Raw genomic sequence first — 17,927 nt, forward strand, 5'->3', positions numbered from 1 at the left:
GGGCTGAGACCCTTCAGAAATTCTTACTTGCCCAGCAGCACAACAGAATGTGCAAACATAGCGGGACAGGCAGCATCTCTGGAGAGAAGGGATGACAACAGACAATAGACAATAGGTGCAGGAGTAGGCCATTCGGCCCTTCGAGCCAGCACCGCCAATAATAACGATTATGTTTTAAAAAGTCATTATGAAAAAACATGCACTCCTTGTCCAAAAACCAAAAATTAATGAGATTTTACATTTGGGTCCCAAAACATACCATTGCCCACCCTGCACCAACGTGGAATTGTGTCTGGAATATTAAAGCATGTGCGTGTTATGAGATGCAGTTGGTGTTATTCAGGGGACTGGGTGGGACAGGGAGTATTTCCCAGCTCTTGCCTGTGTGCACAGCTGTGGCGCTCACGTTCCCTGCTGAACCACGTTCGCCGACAGGACTTTGGCAGACCTGAGCAAAACACACACACACACACACACGCCGACCTTTCCACTGGGAAAACAAGAAGATGGCGGCGATGTGGCCTGCTCGGATGTGGGGGAGATCGCCAGGGTTACTAGCGCGGGGTTGTGTGGCGCTGACTTTCACCAGGTACAGTTGTGTGTGTGTGTGTGTTAGTGAGTGTGTGTGAGCTGGGCTGGTGTCCCTCCACTGCCACACAGCAGGTCCCGACCCTGACTGACTGTGTGTGTGTGTGTGTGTGTGTGCTGTGTGCTCTTGCACTCAATGTCCCCCCTTTCCTTCACATTCAAAATTGCCACCGCCATTCTGTCTCAGTGCGAAAATGTAGCCAATTAAAGTTGCCACTCTGATACATTATCATGGTTGCAAGCAGGTCTCAGGTTCTCAGGCCAGTGAGAAGAAGTTAGTTTGTTACACGTGAGTTCTTTCTCTTTCTCTTTCTCTTTCTCTTCCCCCCTCTCACCCTTTCCAATCAATTTATTGAAAGGTGCTGCAGCAATTTAAGGTGCTGTTTAGCTCTTCTTATTTTATTTTTTTGTTTCGAGGATTTAATTGTGATTATTTTTGCAGTCAAAATCACTCAAAGATGCTCAAAAGAGAAAGATTATTGTCTGATTAGACAGTTGTTTGTAGCTGATGAGATTATTGTCTGATTTGACAGTTGTTTGTAGCTGATGAGATTATTGTCTGATTAGACAGTTGTTTGTAGCTGATGAGGTATTCACACTATTACTGGAGCTTTGGTTCAAAAAACAGGTTTTCTTTAAAACCAAAGTTATATTAGAAGCTTAGCCTGAACCCGATATCATGCCTTCACTTCAGCACATTTCAGACAAGCAATGGTTACCTATTTTTGATGTGGGAAGCCATTTAATTCATATTTATTATGGCATGAGAATTACACGTGTGTTTTCATCCTGAGATTCACACAACCAGGCTAACATCACATCCAGCTGGTGTGTGTGATCTCAGCACTTTCAAATCCTTTGAAACACACTCTTCCTTAAGGAAAAGATGCTTGGAGAATGATCATGTAGTTTGCCTACATGTTTACAAGCAAGTTCAATGATTAGCTGTGGACACCGACAAAAGCTGTCTTTGCTGAAGTGCTCTGATTGGATTCTGTTGTGGCTTGTTGACATAATTTAATTGATTTTAGCACTTGGGTGACTTCAACCCATATCTGTTAATCATTCAACATTATTCCCTCCCATGGCTTTATTCTGATATGAATCATTCGATGTTACAAGGAAAAGATTGGCCAATTTTCTTAGATGTATTTGCTGGGTTTATTTTTAGAGTAGCTTTTTAAAATATCTTGCCTTTAATGCTAAGTACTGCGGTGGAAAGGACAGCCATTAATTATGGTCAAAAAACTTTGCTTCTAAAATCATCTTTTAATGTTGGATAAATCATAGGCTTCTCAATTTCTTAACATGAATATTACCATCAGATGAATGTAATAGTGTGCATTTGTCAGGACACATACATGCCCCAGAATGATACTGCCTACCACCTATTGGATAATGTTATAGATCGTGGGCTGAAAGGCCTGTTCCTGTGTTGTACTTTTCAAATGGAAGAATTTTTTTTCAACTGTGTTTGTCAGTTGGCAGACACTTCAATATTAAAGTGGGAACAGAAATTTCAGTGGGAAACAGATGTATCTTGAAATAGAATATATTTCCCTTTTAGTGCATTGGTTAGTTTCAGGATTGTAGTTCAAAAAATAAATTTTGTTTTGTGGGTACATGGAAAGGGTTGAAACTGCTTGTGGTACTTTTGCCTTTCTGATAAACAAATCAGATTATTTGATGAATATTCTCTTTATAGCTGATGTTAGCAAAACAATGAAATGGAGACATTTGTTAAATCTTAACCGGGCTATAGACAATAGACAATGGGTGCAGGAGTAGGCCATTTGGCCCTTCGTGCCAGCACTGCCATTCAATCTGATCATGGCTGATTCTCAATCAGTACCCCGTTCCTGCCTTCTCACCATACCCCCTGACTCCGCTATCCTTCAGAGCTCTATCTAGCTCTCTCTTTAATGCATTCAGAGAATTGGCCTCCACTGCCTTCTGAGGCAGAGAATTCCACAGATTCACAACTCTGACTGTCTGTGCATTCAAAATCAGACTGAAGAAGGGTCTCGACCCGAAACGTCACCCATTCCTTCTCTCCCGAGATGCTGCCTAACCTGCTGAGTTACTCCAGCATTTTGTGAATAAATCGATTTGTACCAGCATCTGCAGTTATTTTCTTATACTACTCGTTAATAATCCCTATTGAACTTAATTTTCCATCGCATTATTGATATTGTGGTGATCTCTGAAAAGAATGGTATAAAAGTTTAACACACTTTGATTTGATTTTATTACCATGGGGAAAATGTGGCTAGTTCTTGATGTGGATGGCAGTTATTTAATATTAAACTTCACCAAGTCGATGTAATGCCATTTTCTCCTTAGACATCACAATAATTATTTTCTCCTCGGACACATTATTACAAAGTTTAGGTTTGCTTTCAAAACTGTGGAAAAACAACTTAAACAATTGGCCACCCTGCTAACTACAGTGAGTTTGTGATGTTCCTCAACTGCCAGGTTGTGCAATAGATCCCTCCCTTGAAAGCTGACTCCTTAAAACCAATCCGTGAACTCACCTGAATGCTTACTTTTGGTTTGTCTTTTTCCTTGTACAACTCAGTTTGTTTTGCTGCATTAAGGGGCCTTTTATCAATAAATAAATGGTATCATGCTTGCAGTGCTATGGTGCAATGCTTCTTCCCGGTGACAAGTCAAGGACAATTTTAAGATGGCCACTACATATCAGGGTGGTGTTAAAGAGAGAATGAATGTGCAACTGTGTGACTTTGTCCTTGGTACAGCTGCAGCCTGGAAATAGCCCTGCCTACACGTAGTGTGTGGAATACCACAGTCATCTGCACAAAGAGGCTGAAATATTTTTCACTTCAGTGCTCACTCATCAATGTCTGTATGTGGGCCTCTGGGCAGCATCAGTTCACAAATAGATTGTGACATTTCCGTGTGAGTACAATTCAGTTAATCATTTATTTTTTTTGGTGCTTTTTCAGGGCAAATAGTAAAGGTGAGCAAAATGACAAAGGGTGGTTTCGATCATTATTAGTCCACAAAGTAAAGCAGAGAAAGGATGCTCACTCTAATCTTCTTTCCAAGAAGGAAACCAGCAGCCTGTATAAAATGCAATGTAAGTGAAAAAGCTTCTGCCAAGACGTTTTACTGGCTATTGTCAACTGGTTCTTCAAATTGTACTGAAACATTTTTGTTTTTGTCTTAGTTCATAATGTGAAGCCAGAATATTTAGATGCCTACAACACCTTATCGTAAGTTCCAATCTCTTTAAAAAAAAAATCGGTTGATTTTATTTCGACAGTGGCCTTGGTCTCTGAAAGAGTGACGTAGCAATTACTTTATTATTCCCACACCAGGATACCTTCATGCCAGAATATATCCTACTGTTGCATAATCACAATGCTGCTTGTGCCTATCATTTGGTATCTATTTGTGTCCATCATCTGCTATCCCATGAAATTTCTCAGCCACACTACTTCTGCTCAACCCAGCATCCACTCATGTTGTTCACACATCCATCAAAGGTGTGCTTGGAATCCTGGAATGTCCTCTCTTATTTTCTCAGCTTAAGCCACTTTAATTATCTTTCTCATTGATTCAGCTTTTGGTTGCCCACCTTATTTTCATACGTTGCTCAGTGTTACATTTTGTTTGACAAAGCTTTTATATGAAGTGATAGACACAGGGTGCTAAGAGTAACTCAGTGGATCAGGCAGCATCTTTGGAGAACATGGATAGGTAATGTTTTAGGTCGGGACCGATCTTCAGACTGACGAAGGGACCCAACCTGAAACATGGCTTTTCCATGTTCTCAGACTGAAGAGGGGCCCCGACCCAAAACGTTACATTAGCATGTTCGCCAAAGATGCTGCTTGACTGGCTGAGTTAATCCAGCACTTTGTGTCTTTTTTGGTAAATCAGCATCTGCCGTTCCTTGTGTCTACATTCTTTATGAAGTACATTGGATGTTTAATAAAGTCCATAATGCGGTATTAGTGCCATGCAGTCAATCGTGTGTGTGTGTGTGTGTGTGTTGGTCTGAGGAAAGGGCCTCACAGCCTAACCCCAATTTCTATCATTGGGTCTGCAGATCGCAGCTCTTAAGTGTGCACTTAAATGTAATGCATGGTACTGCCTTGAATATCTTTTCATTATGTGAGTCCCAGACTCCTGACACCCTCGTCTCCCCTCTAATCCTTCCACCAAATCCTTGGTTTTTCATCCTGCTGTTAATGGAAACATCCTTTCTTTTTACTCCTTCTAGGCCTCTCATTATTTCAGACCCATCAATTCAGTCTCTGCCTGTTCTCCCCTACTCTGAAAGAACTAAAGGCAGTTCAAACAATACTTCCTGAAATAACATTTTCCAGTCCTGGCAACATCCTCATAAATCTTCACAACACCCTCTCTAGTACAATTCATTTTTTTCCTGGAACATGGTGACCAGAATTGTAGAGAGCACCCAAGCTGTGGTCTAATTAGGAATAGGAATACTTTATTGTCACATGTGACCAGGCACAGTGAAATTCTTTGCTTGCATACCTAATGTATACAAATAAGCGAGTTCGGTCTTCCGACTGAGCTTGCGCAGGTTGAGGGGGCAAAGAATTGTCACTACCTCCTCTGCTCCATGTAAACAAATCTTCTTTTCGTCCATTTTTTTCCCGATTTTTCTCCGTATAGGTAAGAGAATACTGTTTTCAAAACTGTTAATTTGGTGTATGTATGGTTAATTAGTAAAAGCCACGATGATTTTGTGGGTGTTTTTGCTTTACGCGGCGAGTCCCCCTCAACTCTCCCCGACTTTTTTACTTGTCCCGGAGCCGTGGAACCGCGGGGGCGGCTGTGGGGACTGGAGGCAGAAGCTGCCGGAGGAGGTTCACCGGAGAGCGGATTGCCACCGACCCAGAGCCGGGACAAGGCGAGAGATCGCAGCGCCCCCTCACGAACAACAAACGCAAGGAAACTTCCCCCCTCGCCGCCGCCGCCAATCATCCCGGGGCTTCCGAACAACAACTACAATGCGTGTTTGTTCTTATTTCGCTGCGTTGGAGGGAGACGGGGCCGGGGAAGAGAGTGGCGGAGCGGCGCAGATCTCGCTGGCGCTGAGAGAGAGAGGGAGGAGAGGGAGAGAGGGGGGAGAGAGAGAGGGGGGAGAGGGGGAGAGAGAGAGGGGGGAGAGGGGGAGAGAGAGAGAGGGGGAGAGAGAGAGGGGGGGAGAGAGAGAAAGAGGGGGAGGGAAAGAGGGGGGAGAGATCGAGAGGGGGAGAGAGTCAGGGTAGAGGGAGCAGCGGGTGAGAGCGGGAGCGCGTGGAGGGGGAGGGTGCCGGAGGGTCTGGAGAAGGAGTGCCACCACTTGCGAGGGCTGCTCCCTCCCTCTCTCCCCCCCTCTCTCTCCGCCCCCTATCTCTCTCAGCCCCCTCTCTCTCTCAGCCCCCTCTCTCTCTCAGCGCCAGCAAGATCTGCGCCACTCCGCCACTCTCTTCCCCGGCCCCGTCTCCCTCTAACGCAGTGAAATAGGAACAAACACGTGTTGTAGTTGTTGTTCAGAAGCCCCGGGGTGATTGGCGGCGGTGGCGAGGAGGGAAGTTTCCTTGGGTTTGTTGTTCGTGAGGAGGCGCTGTGATCTCTCGCCTTGTCCCGGCTCTGGGTCGGTGGCGATCCGTTCTCCGGTGAACCTCCGCCGGCAGCTTCTGCCTCCAGTCCCCGCAGCCGCCACCGCGGTTCCACGGCTCCGGGACAAGTTAAAGAGTCGGGGAGAGTTGAGGGGAACTCGGCGTGTAAAGCAAAAAAAAACCCGACAAAATCATCGTGGCTTTTACTAATTAACCATACATACACCAAATGAACAGTTTTGAAAACAGTATTCTCTTACCTATACGGAGAAAAACTGGGAAAAACGGATGAAACGAAGATTTGTTTACATGGAGCAGAGGAGGTAGCGACAATTCTTTGCCCCCGCGACCCATGACCTGCGCAAGCTCAGTCGGAAGACCGAACTCGCGTATAGCAGCCACCTACGGCGCTGACAAAGTTACAAAGCACGACGGGTCCCCATTGTCCTTTGTTCCCCCCTCCCCCCCCCCACCCCCCAATTATCCATCGTTCTCCCCTTCACGGCGGTCCCCCAACGCCAGATCCTCCATTGTTCTTCCCCATCCCCGTGGTGGTCCCCCCACGCTCTGGTCGACCCGCGAGGCTTCACCACCGCCTAGACCCCACCACCACCGCGAGGCCCCATCATCGCGAGGCTTCACCGCTGGTCGACGAAATGAATACTGTATGCAACCTTTCATAACTTCCTGCTCTTCTATTCTATTCTGCGCCTTGGCTAATAAAGGAAAGCATTCCATCTTATTAAATTGACCTGCTAGGTTCTGTGAGCATGTGCTCCAAATTCTGTTTGTTCCACCGCATCAATCAATGTCCTTGCATTTATTGTTTTATACACACATTGTTTTGCACCACCTGAAATGCTTTACCTGGCACTTTGCTGAATTACCACTCACCCCTTTACTGTGTACAGTTGACCACACCAACTATGTCTTTGTGAAGTCTAGGTCTTTCCTCCTTACTATCAGCCTTGCACTCAATTTCTCTACAGTTAAATTAAACGCAGAGAAGATTCATGAGGATGGTTCCAGAACAGGAGGACCTGAGCTGTAGGGAGAGGTTGGGCAGGCTGGGACTTCATTCCTTGGAGCGCCAGGGGCTGAAGGGCATTTTTACAGAGGTATATAAAATCATGAGGGGAATAGATAAGGCAAATGTCTTTGTCCTAGGGTAGGGGAATCAAGATCTAGAGGGCATAGGTTTAAGGTGAGAGGGGAATGATTTAATAGGAACTTGAGAGGTGACTTTTTCACACAGAGTATGGTGGGTATGTAGAACGAGCTGCTGGAGGACAGGCAGCATCTCAGGAGAGAAGGAATGGGTGACGTTTCGGGTCGAGACCCTTCTTGGTCTCGACCCGAAACGTCACCCATTCCTTCTCTCCTGAGATGCTGCTTGACCTGCTGAGTTACTCCAGCATTTTGTGAATAAATACCTTCGATTTGTACCAGCATCTGCAGTTATTTTCTTACACGAGCTGCTGGAGGAAGTACAATAACAACATTCAAAAAACATTTGGACAGGTTCATGGATAGGAAAGCTTTAAAGGCATGTGGACTCGGCACAGGAAAGTTGATCTAGCTTGGATGGTACATGTTGGTCAGCATGGATAAGTTGGGCCAAAGGGCCTGTTTCCTGGGTGTTTGATTCAATAACTCGAAATTCATTTTCCTTCACAAGGAGCCCAATCTCCGAACACAGCATTACTTCCTGCATGAATATTTGGGTTACATACACTTATTCCAGAAATAATGAAACAATTGATACATTATGCTTGCACTTGTTTTGCTCAAGTTACAAGAGAACACTCCCGGGCGAGGTTTACAGTCTTGTTCTTGCTCTGGCAGCAGAATCATGAGTGGAGTCTTTTGTCGGGGTGTTGAATTTCCTCTCGACGATGATCTATACTTAGTAGGTTAGTTCCAGACTTGGTTCACACCGGCAGTCTCCATTTAATCTGACCTAAAGTAGTGTCAGCCTAAAGAAAATGATGACCTTTGTACTGTTGTTAGGATTCAAGCTAGCCTGCCAATAAACAAACAAATCATTCTGGATAAGCAGGAGGCATATTATTTTTGCAATTCAGTAACACTCATTATTGCACATTCATACAATGTGCTGACGGACATGTGTACAGAGCAGCATGTTGCTTTGGATATGCATACTTTAATTTAACCACTGCATATTGCATTGCAATCCTAAGAAATCTATAGGCACACACTCTGCAGGTTAACATTCACATACCATCATAGATACATGGACAATAGGTGCAGGAGGAGGCCATTTGGCCCTTCAAGGCAGCACCGCCATTCAATATGATCATGGCTCATCATCCTCAATCAGTACCACATTCGTGCCTTCTCCCCATACCCCTTGATTCTGCTAGCCCGAAGAGCTCTATCTAACTCTCTTTTGAATGCATCCAGTGAATCGGCCTCCACTGCCTTCTGAGGCAGAGAATTCCACAGATTCACAACTCTGTGTGTGTAAAAGTTTTTCCTCATCTCAGTTCTAAATGGCCTACCCCTTATTCTCAAACTGTGGCCCTTGGTTCTGGACTCCCCCAACATCGGGGACATGTTTTCTGCATCTAGCGTGTCCAATCCCTTAATAATTTTATATGTTTCTATAAGATCCTCTCTCATCCTTCTAAATCCCAGTGAATACAAGCACAGTTGCTCCATTCTTTCATTATATGACAGTCCTGCCATCCCGGGAATTAACCTGGTGAACCTATGCTGCCTCAAATTAGAAGACCAAAACTGCGCACAATTCTCCAGGGTGTGGTCTCACCAGGGCCCTGTACAACTGCAGAAGGACCTCTTTGCTCCTATACTCGTCTCGTTATGAAGGCCACATGCCATTAGCTTTCTTCACTGCCTGCTGTACCTGCACGCTTACTTTCAATGACTGATGTACAAGGACACCCAGGTCTTGTCCTAACCTGAAACCATTCCGATAATAATCTGCCTTCCTGTTCTTGCCACCAAAGTGGATAACCTCACATTTATCCACATTATACTGCATCCGCCCACTTACCCAGCCTGTCCAAGTCACCAATGTTGTAAAAATAAATATTAAACTTCAAGATTCAAGATTCAAGATATCTTTATTTGTCATCCAAAAAACAAGTTTTTTGGACGAAATTTCGTCACCCACAGTCCAACAATAAGAGCAATAAATAAGCAAATTACACAACCCCAACCAACACAAACCCCCCCCAAAAAGAAACATCCTTCACAGTGAGTCTCCTCCAGTCCCCTCCTCACTGTGATGGAAGGCCAGAATGTCTTTTTCTCTTCCCCTGCCGTCTTCTCCTGCGGTCAGGCTGTTGTCGTTGCCATGTTCCAGGCTGCGCCGGACGGTGAAATGTCCGCAACGGGCCGACCCAAGCCCCGCTGTAAGTCGGGGCGGTCGGGGCTCCCGACATTGAAGCCCCCGCCGAGCAGAGAAAATTCCGTGGCCTATTTCAGGCCGCGCCGGACGGTGAAATGTCCGCGGCGGGCCGACCCAAGCCCCGCGATCCGGGGCGGGCGAACACGCTGCCGCTGCCGGAGCTCCCGATGTCGGCATCCACGCGGCCCGAGCCTAAGGCGAGTCGCAGCCGCTCCCGCAGCCTCCGAGAACGGCCGGCTCCGCTGATGGTGAGTCTGGTCCGCGGGCTCTGCGAACCAGAGCCCTGGAGGCCGCCAGCTCCAGGAGTTTGGCCGATGGTTGGGCCGCAGCAGGAACGGAGACACGGCCCAGAACACAAAGGTCGGGTCTCCGTTCGGAAGGGACAAATATACAATTTTACAGTTCCTCCCTCCCCCCCACACACACACATAGTACACAAACACAAAAACACCACATCACATTTACAATTAAGACAAAATCCCCCAACAAAAACACAAAGACAAACGGACTGCAGGTAAGCCGCAGCTGCTAGGGCAGCGCCGCCATCTTGGACAATGGCCAATACTGACAGGATTATATAAATCCCCACCTTGGATATCTTCTTGAATAGCCATTGCCCTTGTCATGGTAATGCTTTTGCAATCATGAGAGGCAGAGAATCTCAAGGTCATGACTCATTGATAGTGAAGCACTTGAGTCATTTCATTTCTCCTCTTACCCTCTTATTTTAATTCATTGCTTTGGACTCAGTCCCGTTCTAAACCATTGCAGAGGGCATTACGCATCCGTGACGTATTAAAATCTGGTTTATATACTGTGGTACCAAGCTAAAGGGTATTTGTAGGCCATTTGAGTCTTCACAAAATGGGGGGCAGCCCACACATGAGCACCTTGTACAGTTGCTGTGTTGGGATTTGCACAATCACTGGGTTGCTTGGTCGGTAGTACCCATTGAACTTTGCTCTTCCTACATGTGATGAGTATTGCATAAGTTTATAATGTCTTCGACCTGACTCATTCCAGATGATTCACACAGAATAAAATTACCGCAGTTTGCTTGCAGCAACCACCGGAGCAAAATAATACTACGGGATACTACAAAATAATACTATGGGATACTACTAGAAAATAATACTATGGGATACTACAAAATAATACTACGGGATACTACTAGAAAAGAATACTACGGGATACTACAAAATAATACTATGGGATACTACTAGAAAATAATACTACGGGATACTACAAAATAATACTATGGGATACTACTACAAAATAATACTACGAGATACTACTACAAAATAATACTACGGGACACTACTACAAAATAATACTATGGGATACTACTACAAAATAATACTACGGGATTCTGAAAACACAGAAATGATTTTTTTTCCAAAATCTAGGTGTGATTTATTTCCGTGTAGCTTCTCAGCAAGCGTAACGAAAACATGGTAAACGGGAGGAAAACATATCTATTCACAACGGCATTCGTTTTTCACACCCAGCCTCCTCTGCTTCTGTCCACAACATTTTGCAATCTGACTTCAATACTTTCATAAATTAGCATTATTCAACTCAAGATTAATATTCCTTCACAGTTGGCTGCCTGCTTTGGGCCACTGAATTCCTCAGGTCTTGGCAAATTACTTGCGGGTAAAATTCTCCTCTAAATGTTTAGTAGTGTTCTATTTTCTCAAATGTTAACAAATATATTACTTTATGTTTCCTATAATTCTGCAAACATCAGGTTCGTTTAAAAATGGGAGCCTAACCAAATTAATAAATTCTAAATATATTTGCTAGGAGATTTAGAATTACATTATTTATAAAATGTTTCGGTTGCAAGTTATTTATGTTGATTCGTTGCTTCACTTTAAGACGCATTTGGTGTGCAGAGATCGAGATTGTCTGCTATGTGTTTAAAAAATATATATTTTATTAATGACCACAGGGAGCAAATGTTGAAAAAGCTACATAACGACTCTGACTACCCATGTGAGATTGTAGGGAGCTGGAACACGTGGTACGGTGAGCAGGATCAAGCAGGTAAGTCTACCACTCAGCTTTAATAATCAAGTTCATCCTGACCTCCCATCTTGCTTTGGGGCCACAGTTTAAGAATAAGCGGTAGGCCATTTAGAACTGAGATGGGGAAAAACTTTTTCAGTCAGAGAGTTGTGAATCTGTGGAATTCTCTGCCTCAGAAGGCAGTGGAGGCCAATTCTCTGAATGCATTCAAGAGAGAGCTAGATAGAGCTCTTAAGGATAGCGGAGTCAGGGGGTATGGGGAGAAGGCAGGAACGGGGTACTGATTGAGAATGATCAGCCATGATCACATTGAATGGCGGTACTGGCTCGAAGGGCCGAATGGCCTCCTCCTGCACCTTTGGTCTATTGTCTTGCTGGTCTTTAGTTCTTCAGTATTTTTAGTCAGAGGTTCAAAGTCCTGGAAACTCTCTTCTTCAAAGTAAGTGTCCTTTTCAAGATTTTCATTGTGCTGCAAGGCCTTGATCTCAGCAACATTGATTTCAGTAAGTTAACACGGAAAGAGCTCACTTTATACCAGTGTAAAACCGAGCCGTGTTTAGAGAGGCCCAGTGAGGCAGCTTCTCCGCCACGGAAAGCCACTTTCAATTCTGACCTTGGCTGCCGTCGGTGTGGGGTTTGTACATTCTCCTTGAGATGTGAGGGTTTCCTTTAGCTGCTCTTGTTTCTTGCGTGCCAAAAATGTGGGGACTGGTAGGTTAATTGTCTACTTTAAATTGCCCGTAGAGTATAGGTGAGTGTTACAATCTGGGGGAGTTGATGAGAGAGTGAGGACAATAAAAAATGAGATTAATGTAGGATTTGGTGTAAATGGCTGGTTGAAGATCAGTGTGGATGGGCCATTGGGCAGTTTTTCGCATGCTGTATCTTTCAATGTGCAGGTTTGTAGGCTAATTGGCTTCAGTAAAAATCACGGAACATTTCTAAGGCAGAGGGCACTTGACAAGTGAATGGGTAATAGATATAGAAACATAGAAACATAGAAAATAGGTGCAGGAGTAAGCCATTCGGCCCTTCGAGCCTGCACCGCCATTCAATATGATCATGGCTGATCCTTCAGCTCAGTAGCCTGTACCTGCCTTCTCTCCATACCCCCTGATCCCTTTAGCAAAAAGGGCCACATCTAACTCCCTCTTAAATATAGCCAATGAACTGGCCTCAATTACCTTCTGTGGCAGAGAATTCCACAGACTCACCACTCTCTGTGTGACGAAATGTGATAATGCAGACATTGAAGTTACGATAAGATTAATCATGAGCTTATTAAACGGTAGAGCAGCTTAATTGGCCCTCTGTTCTCCGATGCTGAATATCTGGGGTTTGCACATTCTCCTCCTGACCAAAGATACTACAGGAGCAAGATAGACCACTCGACCCTAAAAACCGTATTTTGTTATGGTGCCATTTTAGTAGGCAGAAACTTGCAGAAACATCTAAAAAGAAAAATAACAAAAATCTGTGAATTGATAGATGAGATATATTCTGCATTTTAATAATATCATCACACATACTGTTCCCCCAAAACACTGATTACACTGCGAGAGGCACAACGGATGGCGGGTTTTGCATACAAAAATGGCTCCTTTGCGTGCTACACTTCAGTATAGGTGGTTTTGACGGAGTGGTCTATCTTGCTCTGCTCTATTATCTTTGCTCCTGACCTTCTGGCTTCCACTGGCTACTCCATGATTTCTCCCATGTTTCAAGAAAGTGTTGTTTGGTTAATTGGGTACTATCAAATTCCCTCTATTAGTGTGGGTAAAGATTCAATGGGAAGCTGATAAACAAATCAATAAAGTAAAGTTGGGGTTCATAGCAATGTTTAGTTTAGAGATACAGCCCAGAAAAAGGACACTCGGCCAAACGAGTCCACGCTGGCCAGCCCAGTACACTAGAACTATCCTTCGCACACATGAGGGACAATTCACAATTTTTACTGAAGCCAATTGGCCTACAAACCTGTATGTCTTTTGGGAGGAAACCGGAGAAAACCCACGCGGTCACAGGGAGAACGTACAAACTCCGCACAGACAGCACCCGTGGTCAGGATTGAACCCAGGTCTCTGGGCGCTGTAAGGCAGCAACTCTACGGCTGTACCACTGTGCACCGCTTGTTGAGGGGTACAGGGAAGTCATTAGGTAGAGGAACAGGATGAATGGGTGTGCTTTACTCCTGCTCCAAATTCATACAGTGCCCTCCATAATGTTTGGGACAAAGACTCATCATTTAGTTATTTGTCTCTGTTCTCCACAATTTGAGATTTGAAACAGAAAAAATATCACGTGGTTAAAGTGCACATTGTCAGATTTTAATGAAGGCCAATTTTATACATTTTGGTTTCACCATGTAGACATTACAGCAGTGTTTATACATAGTCCCCCCATTTCAGGGTACCATAATGTTTGGGACACATGGCTTCACAGGTGTTTGTAATTGCTCAGATGTGCTTAAATGCCACCTTAATGCAGGTATAAGAGAGCTCTCAGCACCTAGTCTTTCCTCCAGTCTTTCCATCACCTTTGGAAACTTTTATTGTTGTTTATCAACATTTGGACCAAAGTTGTGCCAATGAAAGTCAAAGGAACCATTATGAGACTGAGAAGCAAGAATAAAACTTGAGAGACATCAGCCAAACCTTAAGCTTACCAAAATCAAGTTTGGAACATTATTAAGAAGAAAGAGAGCACTTGTGAGCTTACTAATCACAAAGGGACTGGCAGGCCAAGGAAGACCTCCACAGCTGATGACAGAAGAATTCTCTCTATAATAAAGAAAAATCCCCAAACACCTGTCCGACAGATCAGAAGCACTCTTCAGATGTGGATTTGTCAATGACCACTGTCCGCAGAAGACTTCATGAACAGAAATACAGAGGCTACACTGCAAGATGCAAACCACTGGTTAGCTGCAAACATAAGATGGCCAGGTTACAGTTTGCCAAGAAGTACTTCAAAGAGCAACCACAGTTCTGGAAAAAAAGGTCTTGTGGACAGATGAGACGAAGATTAGCTTATATTAGAGTGATGGCAAAGCTAAAAAATGGTCAATTCTTGAGTGGCCAAGTCAATTACCCGATCTGAACCCAATTGAGCATGCCTTTTATATGCTGAAGAGAAAACTGGACTAGCCCCCAAAACGAGCATAAGCAAAGGATGGTTGCAATACAGGTCTGGCAGAGCATCACCAGAGAAGACACCCAGCAACTGGTGATGTCCATGAATCGCAGACTTCAAGCAGTCATTGCATGCAAAGGATATGCAACAAAATACTGAACATGACTACCTTCATTTACATGACATTGCTGTGTCCCAAACATTATGGTGCACTGAAATGGGAGGACTATGTACAAAACACTGCTGTAATTTCTACATGGTGAAACCAAAATATATAAAAGTGGCCTTTATTAAAATCTGACAATGTGCACTTTAACCACATGTGATTATTTTGTATTTCAAATCTCAAATTGTGGAGTATAGCGGCAAATCAATAAATGATGGGTCTTTGTCCTAAACATTATGGAGGGCACTGTATGTTCTTATGTTCCTTAGTAAAGACCATTTATAAAGAACTCGTTATTCCACCGAAACGTCACCTATCCCTTCCATCCAAAGATGCTGCCTGTCCCGCTGAGTTACTCCAGCATTTTGTGTCTATCTTCATTATTCTACCCATGCTTTAAGAATATATCACCTTCTTTATCCCTAATGGGTCCCACTCCATCTCTTGCAAATCCAATTTTCCCCTTCACGTCTTCTCTCAACAATGAATTTAGCCTCGGGTTTACTTGAAGAAGCCATCCGACTTGCATCATAAATTTTATTTTATCTTGCCATTTTCACTGTCTTCCCAATGAGCCGACAAGCTCTGACTTTGGTTCCGCCATCTTGCTTTTTTGGTTGGGGGGGGAACTGTACATTGCTTGTAATCAAAACATCGCCCATGGAGTTTCCTGTCGTACTTTTGCAGTTTTGCAAGGCTGCATTTCAGCCGAGCAAGATCTTCCCCTCAGCATTAGCTTTCTTCCAGATTAAAAATTCTACTTTGGATTTTGACTTGCTTTTCTCCATTGCTATTCTAAACCTTACAATATGATGATCACTCTTACCCATGTGATCTCCCACAGCCAGAACATGAACAGTTGAGCAGAAGAACAGGCCCTTCAGCCCAAGATGTGTCTGCCTACCAATTTAAGTTATTACATTGAAACATAGAAAATAGGTGCAGGAATGATGCCCTTCGAGCCCGCACCGCCATTCAATATGAACATGGTTGATCATCCAAAATCAGTACCCTGTTTCTGGTTTCTCCCCATATCCCCTGATTCCGTCAGCCCTAAGAGCTATATCTAACTCTCTCTTGAAGACATCCCATGAATTGGCCTCCACTGCCTTCTGTGGCAGAGAATTCCACAGGTTCACAACTCTCTGGGTGAAATCGTTTTTCCTCATCTCAGTCCTAAATGGCCTGCTCCTTATTCTTAAACTGTGACCGCCGCCTGGTTCCGGACTCCCCCATCTCTGGAGGGAAGGAATGGGGTGACTTTTCCTTCTGAAGGGTCTGGACCCGAAACGTCATCCATTCTTTCTCTCCGGAGCTGGTGCCTGTCCCGCTGAGTTACTCCAGCATTTTGTGTCTATCTTTGGTTTAAACCAGCATCTGCAGTTCCTTCCTACACACAAAGTTTAATCGTGGTGGCAGTGGTCATTTGACCGGGAGTGGAGCGCTGATTGTTGGTGCAGAACAGGTCAGGTAGGTGCATGCCCCATTGTTTAATCAAGTGTCCGGCCTGGCACTAACACATTGCCAAATAAAGTTTTTCCTGCATCTAGCATATCCAATCCCTTAAGATTTTTATGCGTTTCCCATCTGCAGATGTATTCCCACCTGCTTGCACATGATCTAACTCCTCCTATTCTCCTTCTATTCTCTGCTTGACATGTCCCTCTCTAACTGCCTCTCACCCATTGCTATTATATCTGCTTCTACCGCACCCACTGGCATGGTGTTCCAAACATCCACTACCCTAGGTGTAAAAAAATGACCACTCCATAAATCTCCTTTTTAAACTTTCACCCTCACCTTTAAGCTATGCCCTCTAATATTTGACATTTCCATCCTGTGAGAAAAGACTATCTGCCTCTCAGATTATGCCTCCCATAATTTAAAATACTTCTGTCACGTTGTCCCTTCAGTTCCAAACTGTGACAGAAAATAATCCAAATTTGTCCAGCGCCTCCTACCTGAAATAGACACAGAATTCTGAAGTAACTCAGCAGGTTAAGCAGCATCCCTGAAGAATGTGGATCGGCGACGTTTCGGGTCCGAACCCTTTGGACTGATTTCAGACTCCCCTGGCCAATACTCACTAGATGTTCCAGGTGACATCCTGGTAAACCTCTTCCGTGCCCTTTCCAACACTTCGACTTCCTTTGTGAAATGGTCTGACCAGAACTGCGCACAGTACTCCAAATGTGTCCTAACAGTTCGAACATGACTTCCCGACTTTTAAACTCAATGGGTAAACTCAATGGTGGTGCAGCGGTAGTGTTGCTGCTTTACAGCTCTTTCAGCGCCAGAGACCAGGGTTCGATCCCGACTACGGGTGCTATCGTACGGAGTTTGTACGTTCTCTCCGTGACCGCGTGGGTTTTCTCCGAGATCTTCGGTTTCCTCCCACGCTCCAAAGCTGCGCAGGTTTGTAGGTTAATTGGCTTGGTCTAAGTGTAAATTTTCCCCAGTGTGGGTAGGATAGTGTTAATGTGCAGGGATCGTTGGTCGGAGTGGACTTGGTGGGGCGAAGGGCCTGTTTCCGTGCTGGATCTGTAAACTAAAACTGCCCACAGTACTCCAAATGAATCCTAACATGGCTACCCGACTTTTATACTCGATGCCCCAACTGATGGAAGCAAGTGTGCCATTTATCGCCTTTACCACCATCTTGGTTCCCTTGCCTTCAGTCCAGCAACGTGTCCTTCCTGGGATCAAGAACATTCTCCTCAGAAAAAAAAATATCAACTGAACATTTCCCAGCAATGTGTTCTTTTCCATTCTCTTTTACTCGAACATTATCCCAATTGACATTTGGTTAAAAAAATATCTCTGACAAGATATTGCACAGACCTGTAAGATAGACACAAAAAGCTGGAGTAACTCAGTGGGACAGGCAACATTTCTTACCTGTCCCGCTGAGTTACTCCAGCTAATTGTGTCTATCTTCGGTTTAAACCAGCATCTGTAATTCCTCCCTGCACAGACCCTGTAATTTCCCTTCAGATTTGCTTCTTTAACTCAT

At 44.4% G+C, this 17,927-nt stretch overlaps 1 protein-coding gene across 1 annotated transcript in view; it reads left to right on the forward strand.

Moving 5' to 3' along the window:
* Positions 1-458: 458 nt before the first annotated feature.
* The window catches only part of nipsnap1 (nipsnap homolog 1 (C. elegans)), a 46,823-nt gene continuing 29,354 nt past the window's right edge, over positions 459-17,927 (forward strand). The window contains exons 1-4 of the mRNA XM_078421719.1: positions 459-589; positions 3,558-3,691; positions 3,782-3,827; positions 11,540-11,634. Coding sequence (XP_078277845.1) covers positions 507-589; positions 3,558-3,691; positions 3,782-3,827; positions 11,540-11,634 — 358 coding nt within the window. The 5' untranslated portion in view covers positions 459-506. The remainder of the gene's footprint in view (positions 590-3,557; positions 3,692-3,781; positions 3,828-11,539; positions 11,635-17,927) is intronic.

This window comes from Rhinoraja longicauda, chromosome 25 (assembly GCF_053455715.1).
Source record: "Rhinoraja longicauda isolate Sanriku21f chromosome 25, sRhiLon1.1, whole genome shotgun sequence".
In the NCBI taxonomy this organism is placed as follows: Eukaryota; Metazoa; Chordata; class Chondrichthyes; order Rajiformes; family Arhynchobatidae; genus Rhinoraja; species Rhinoraja longicauda.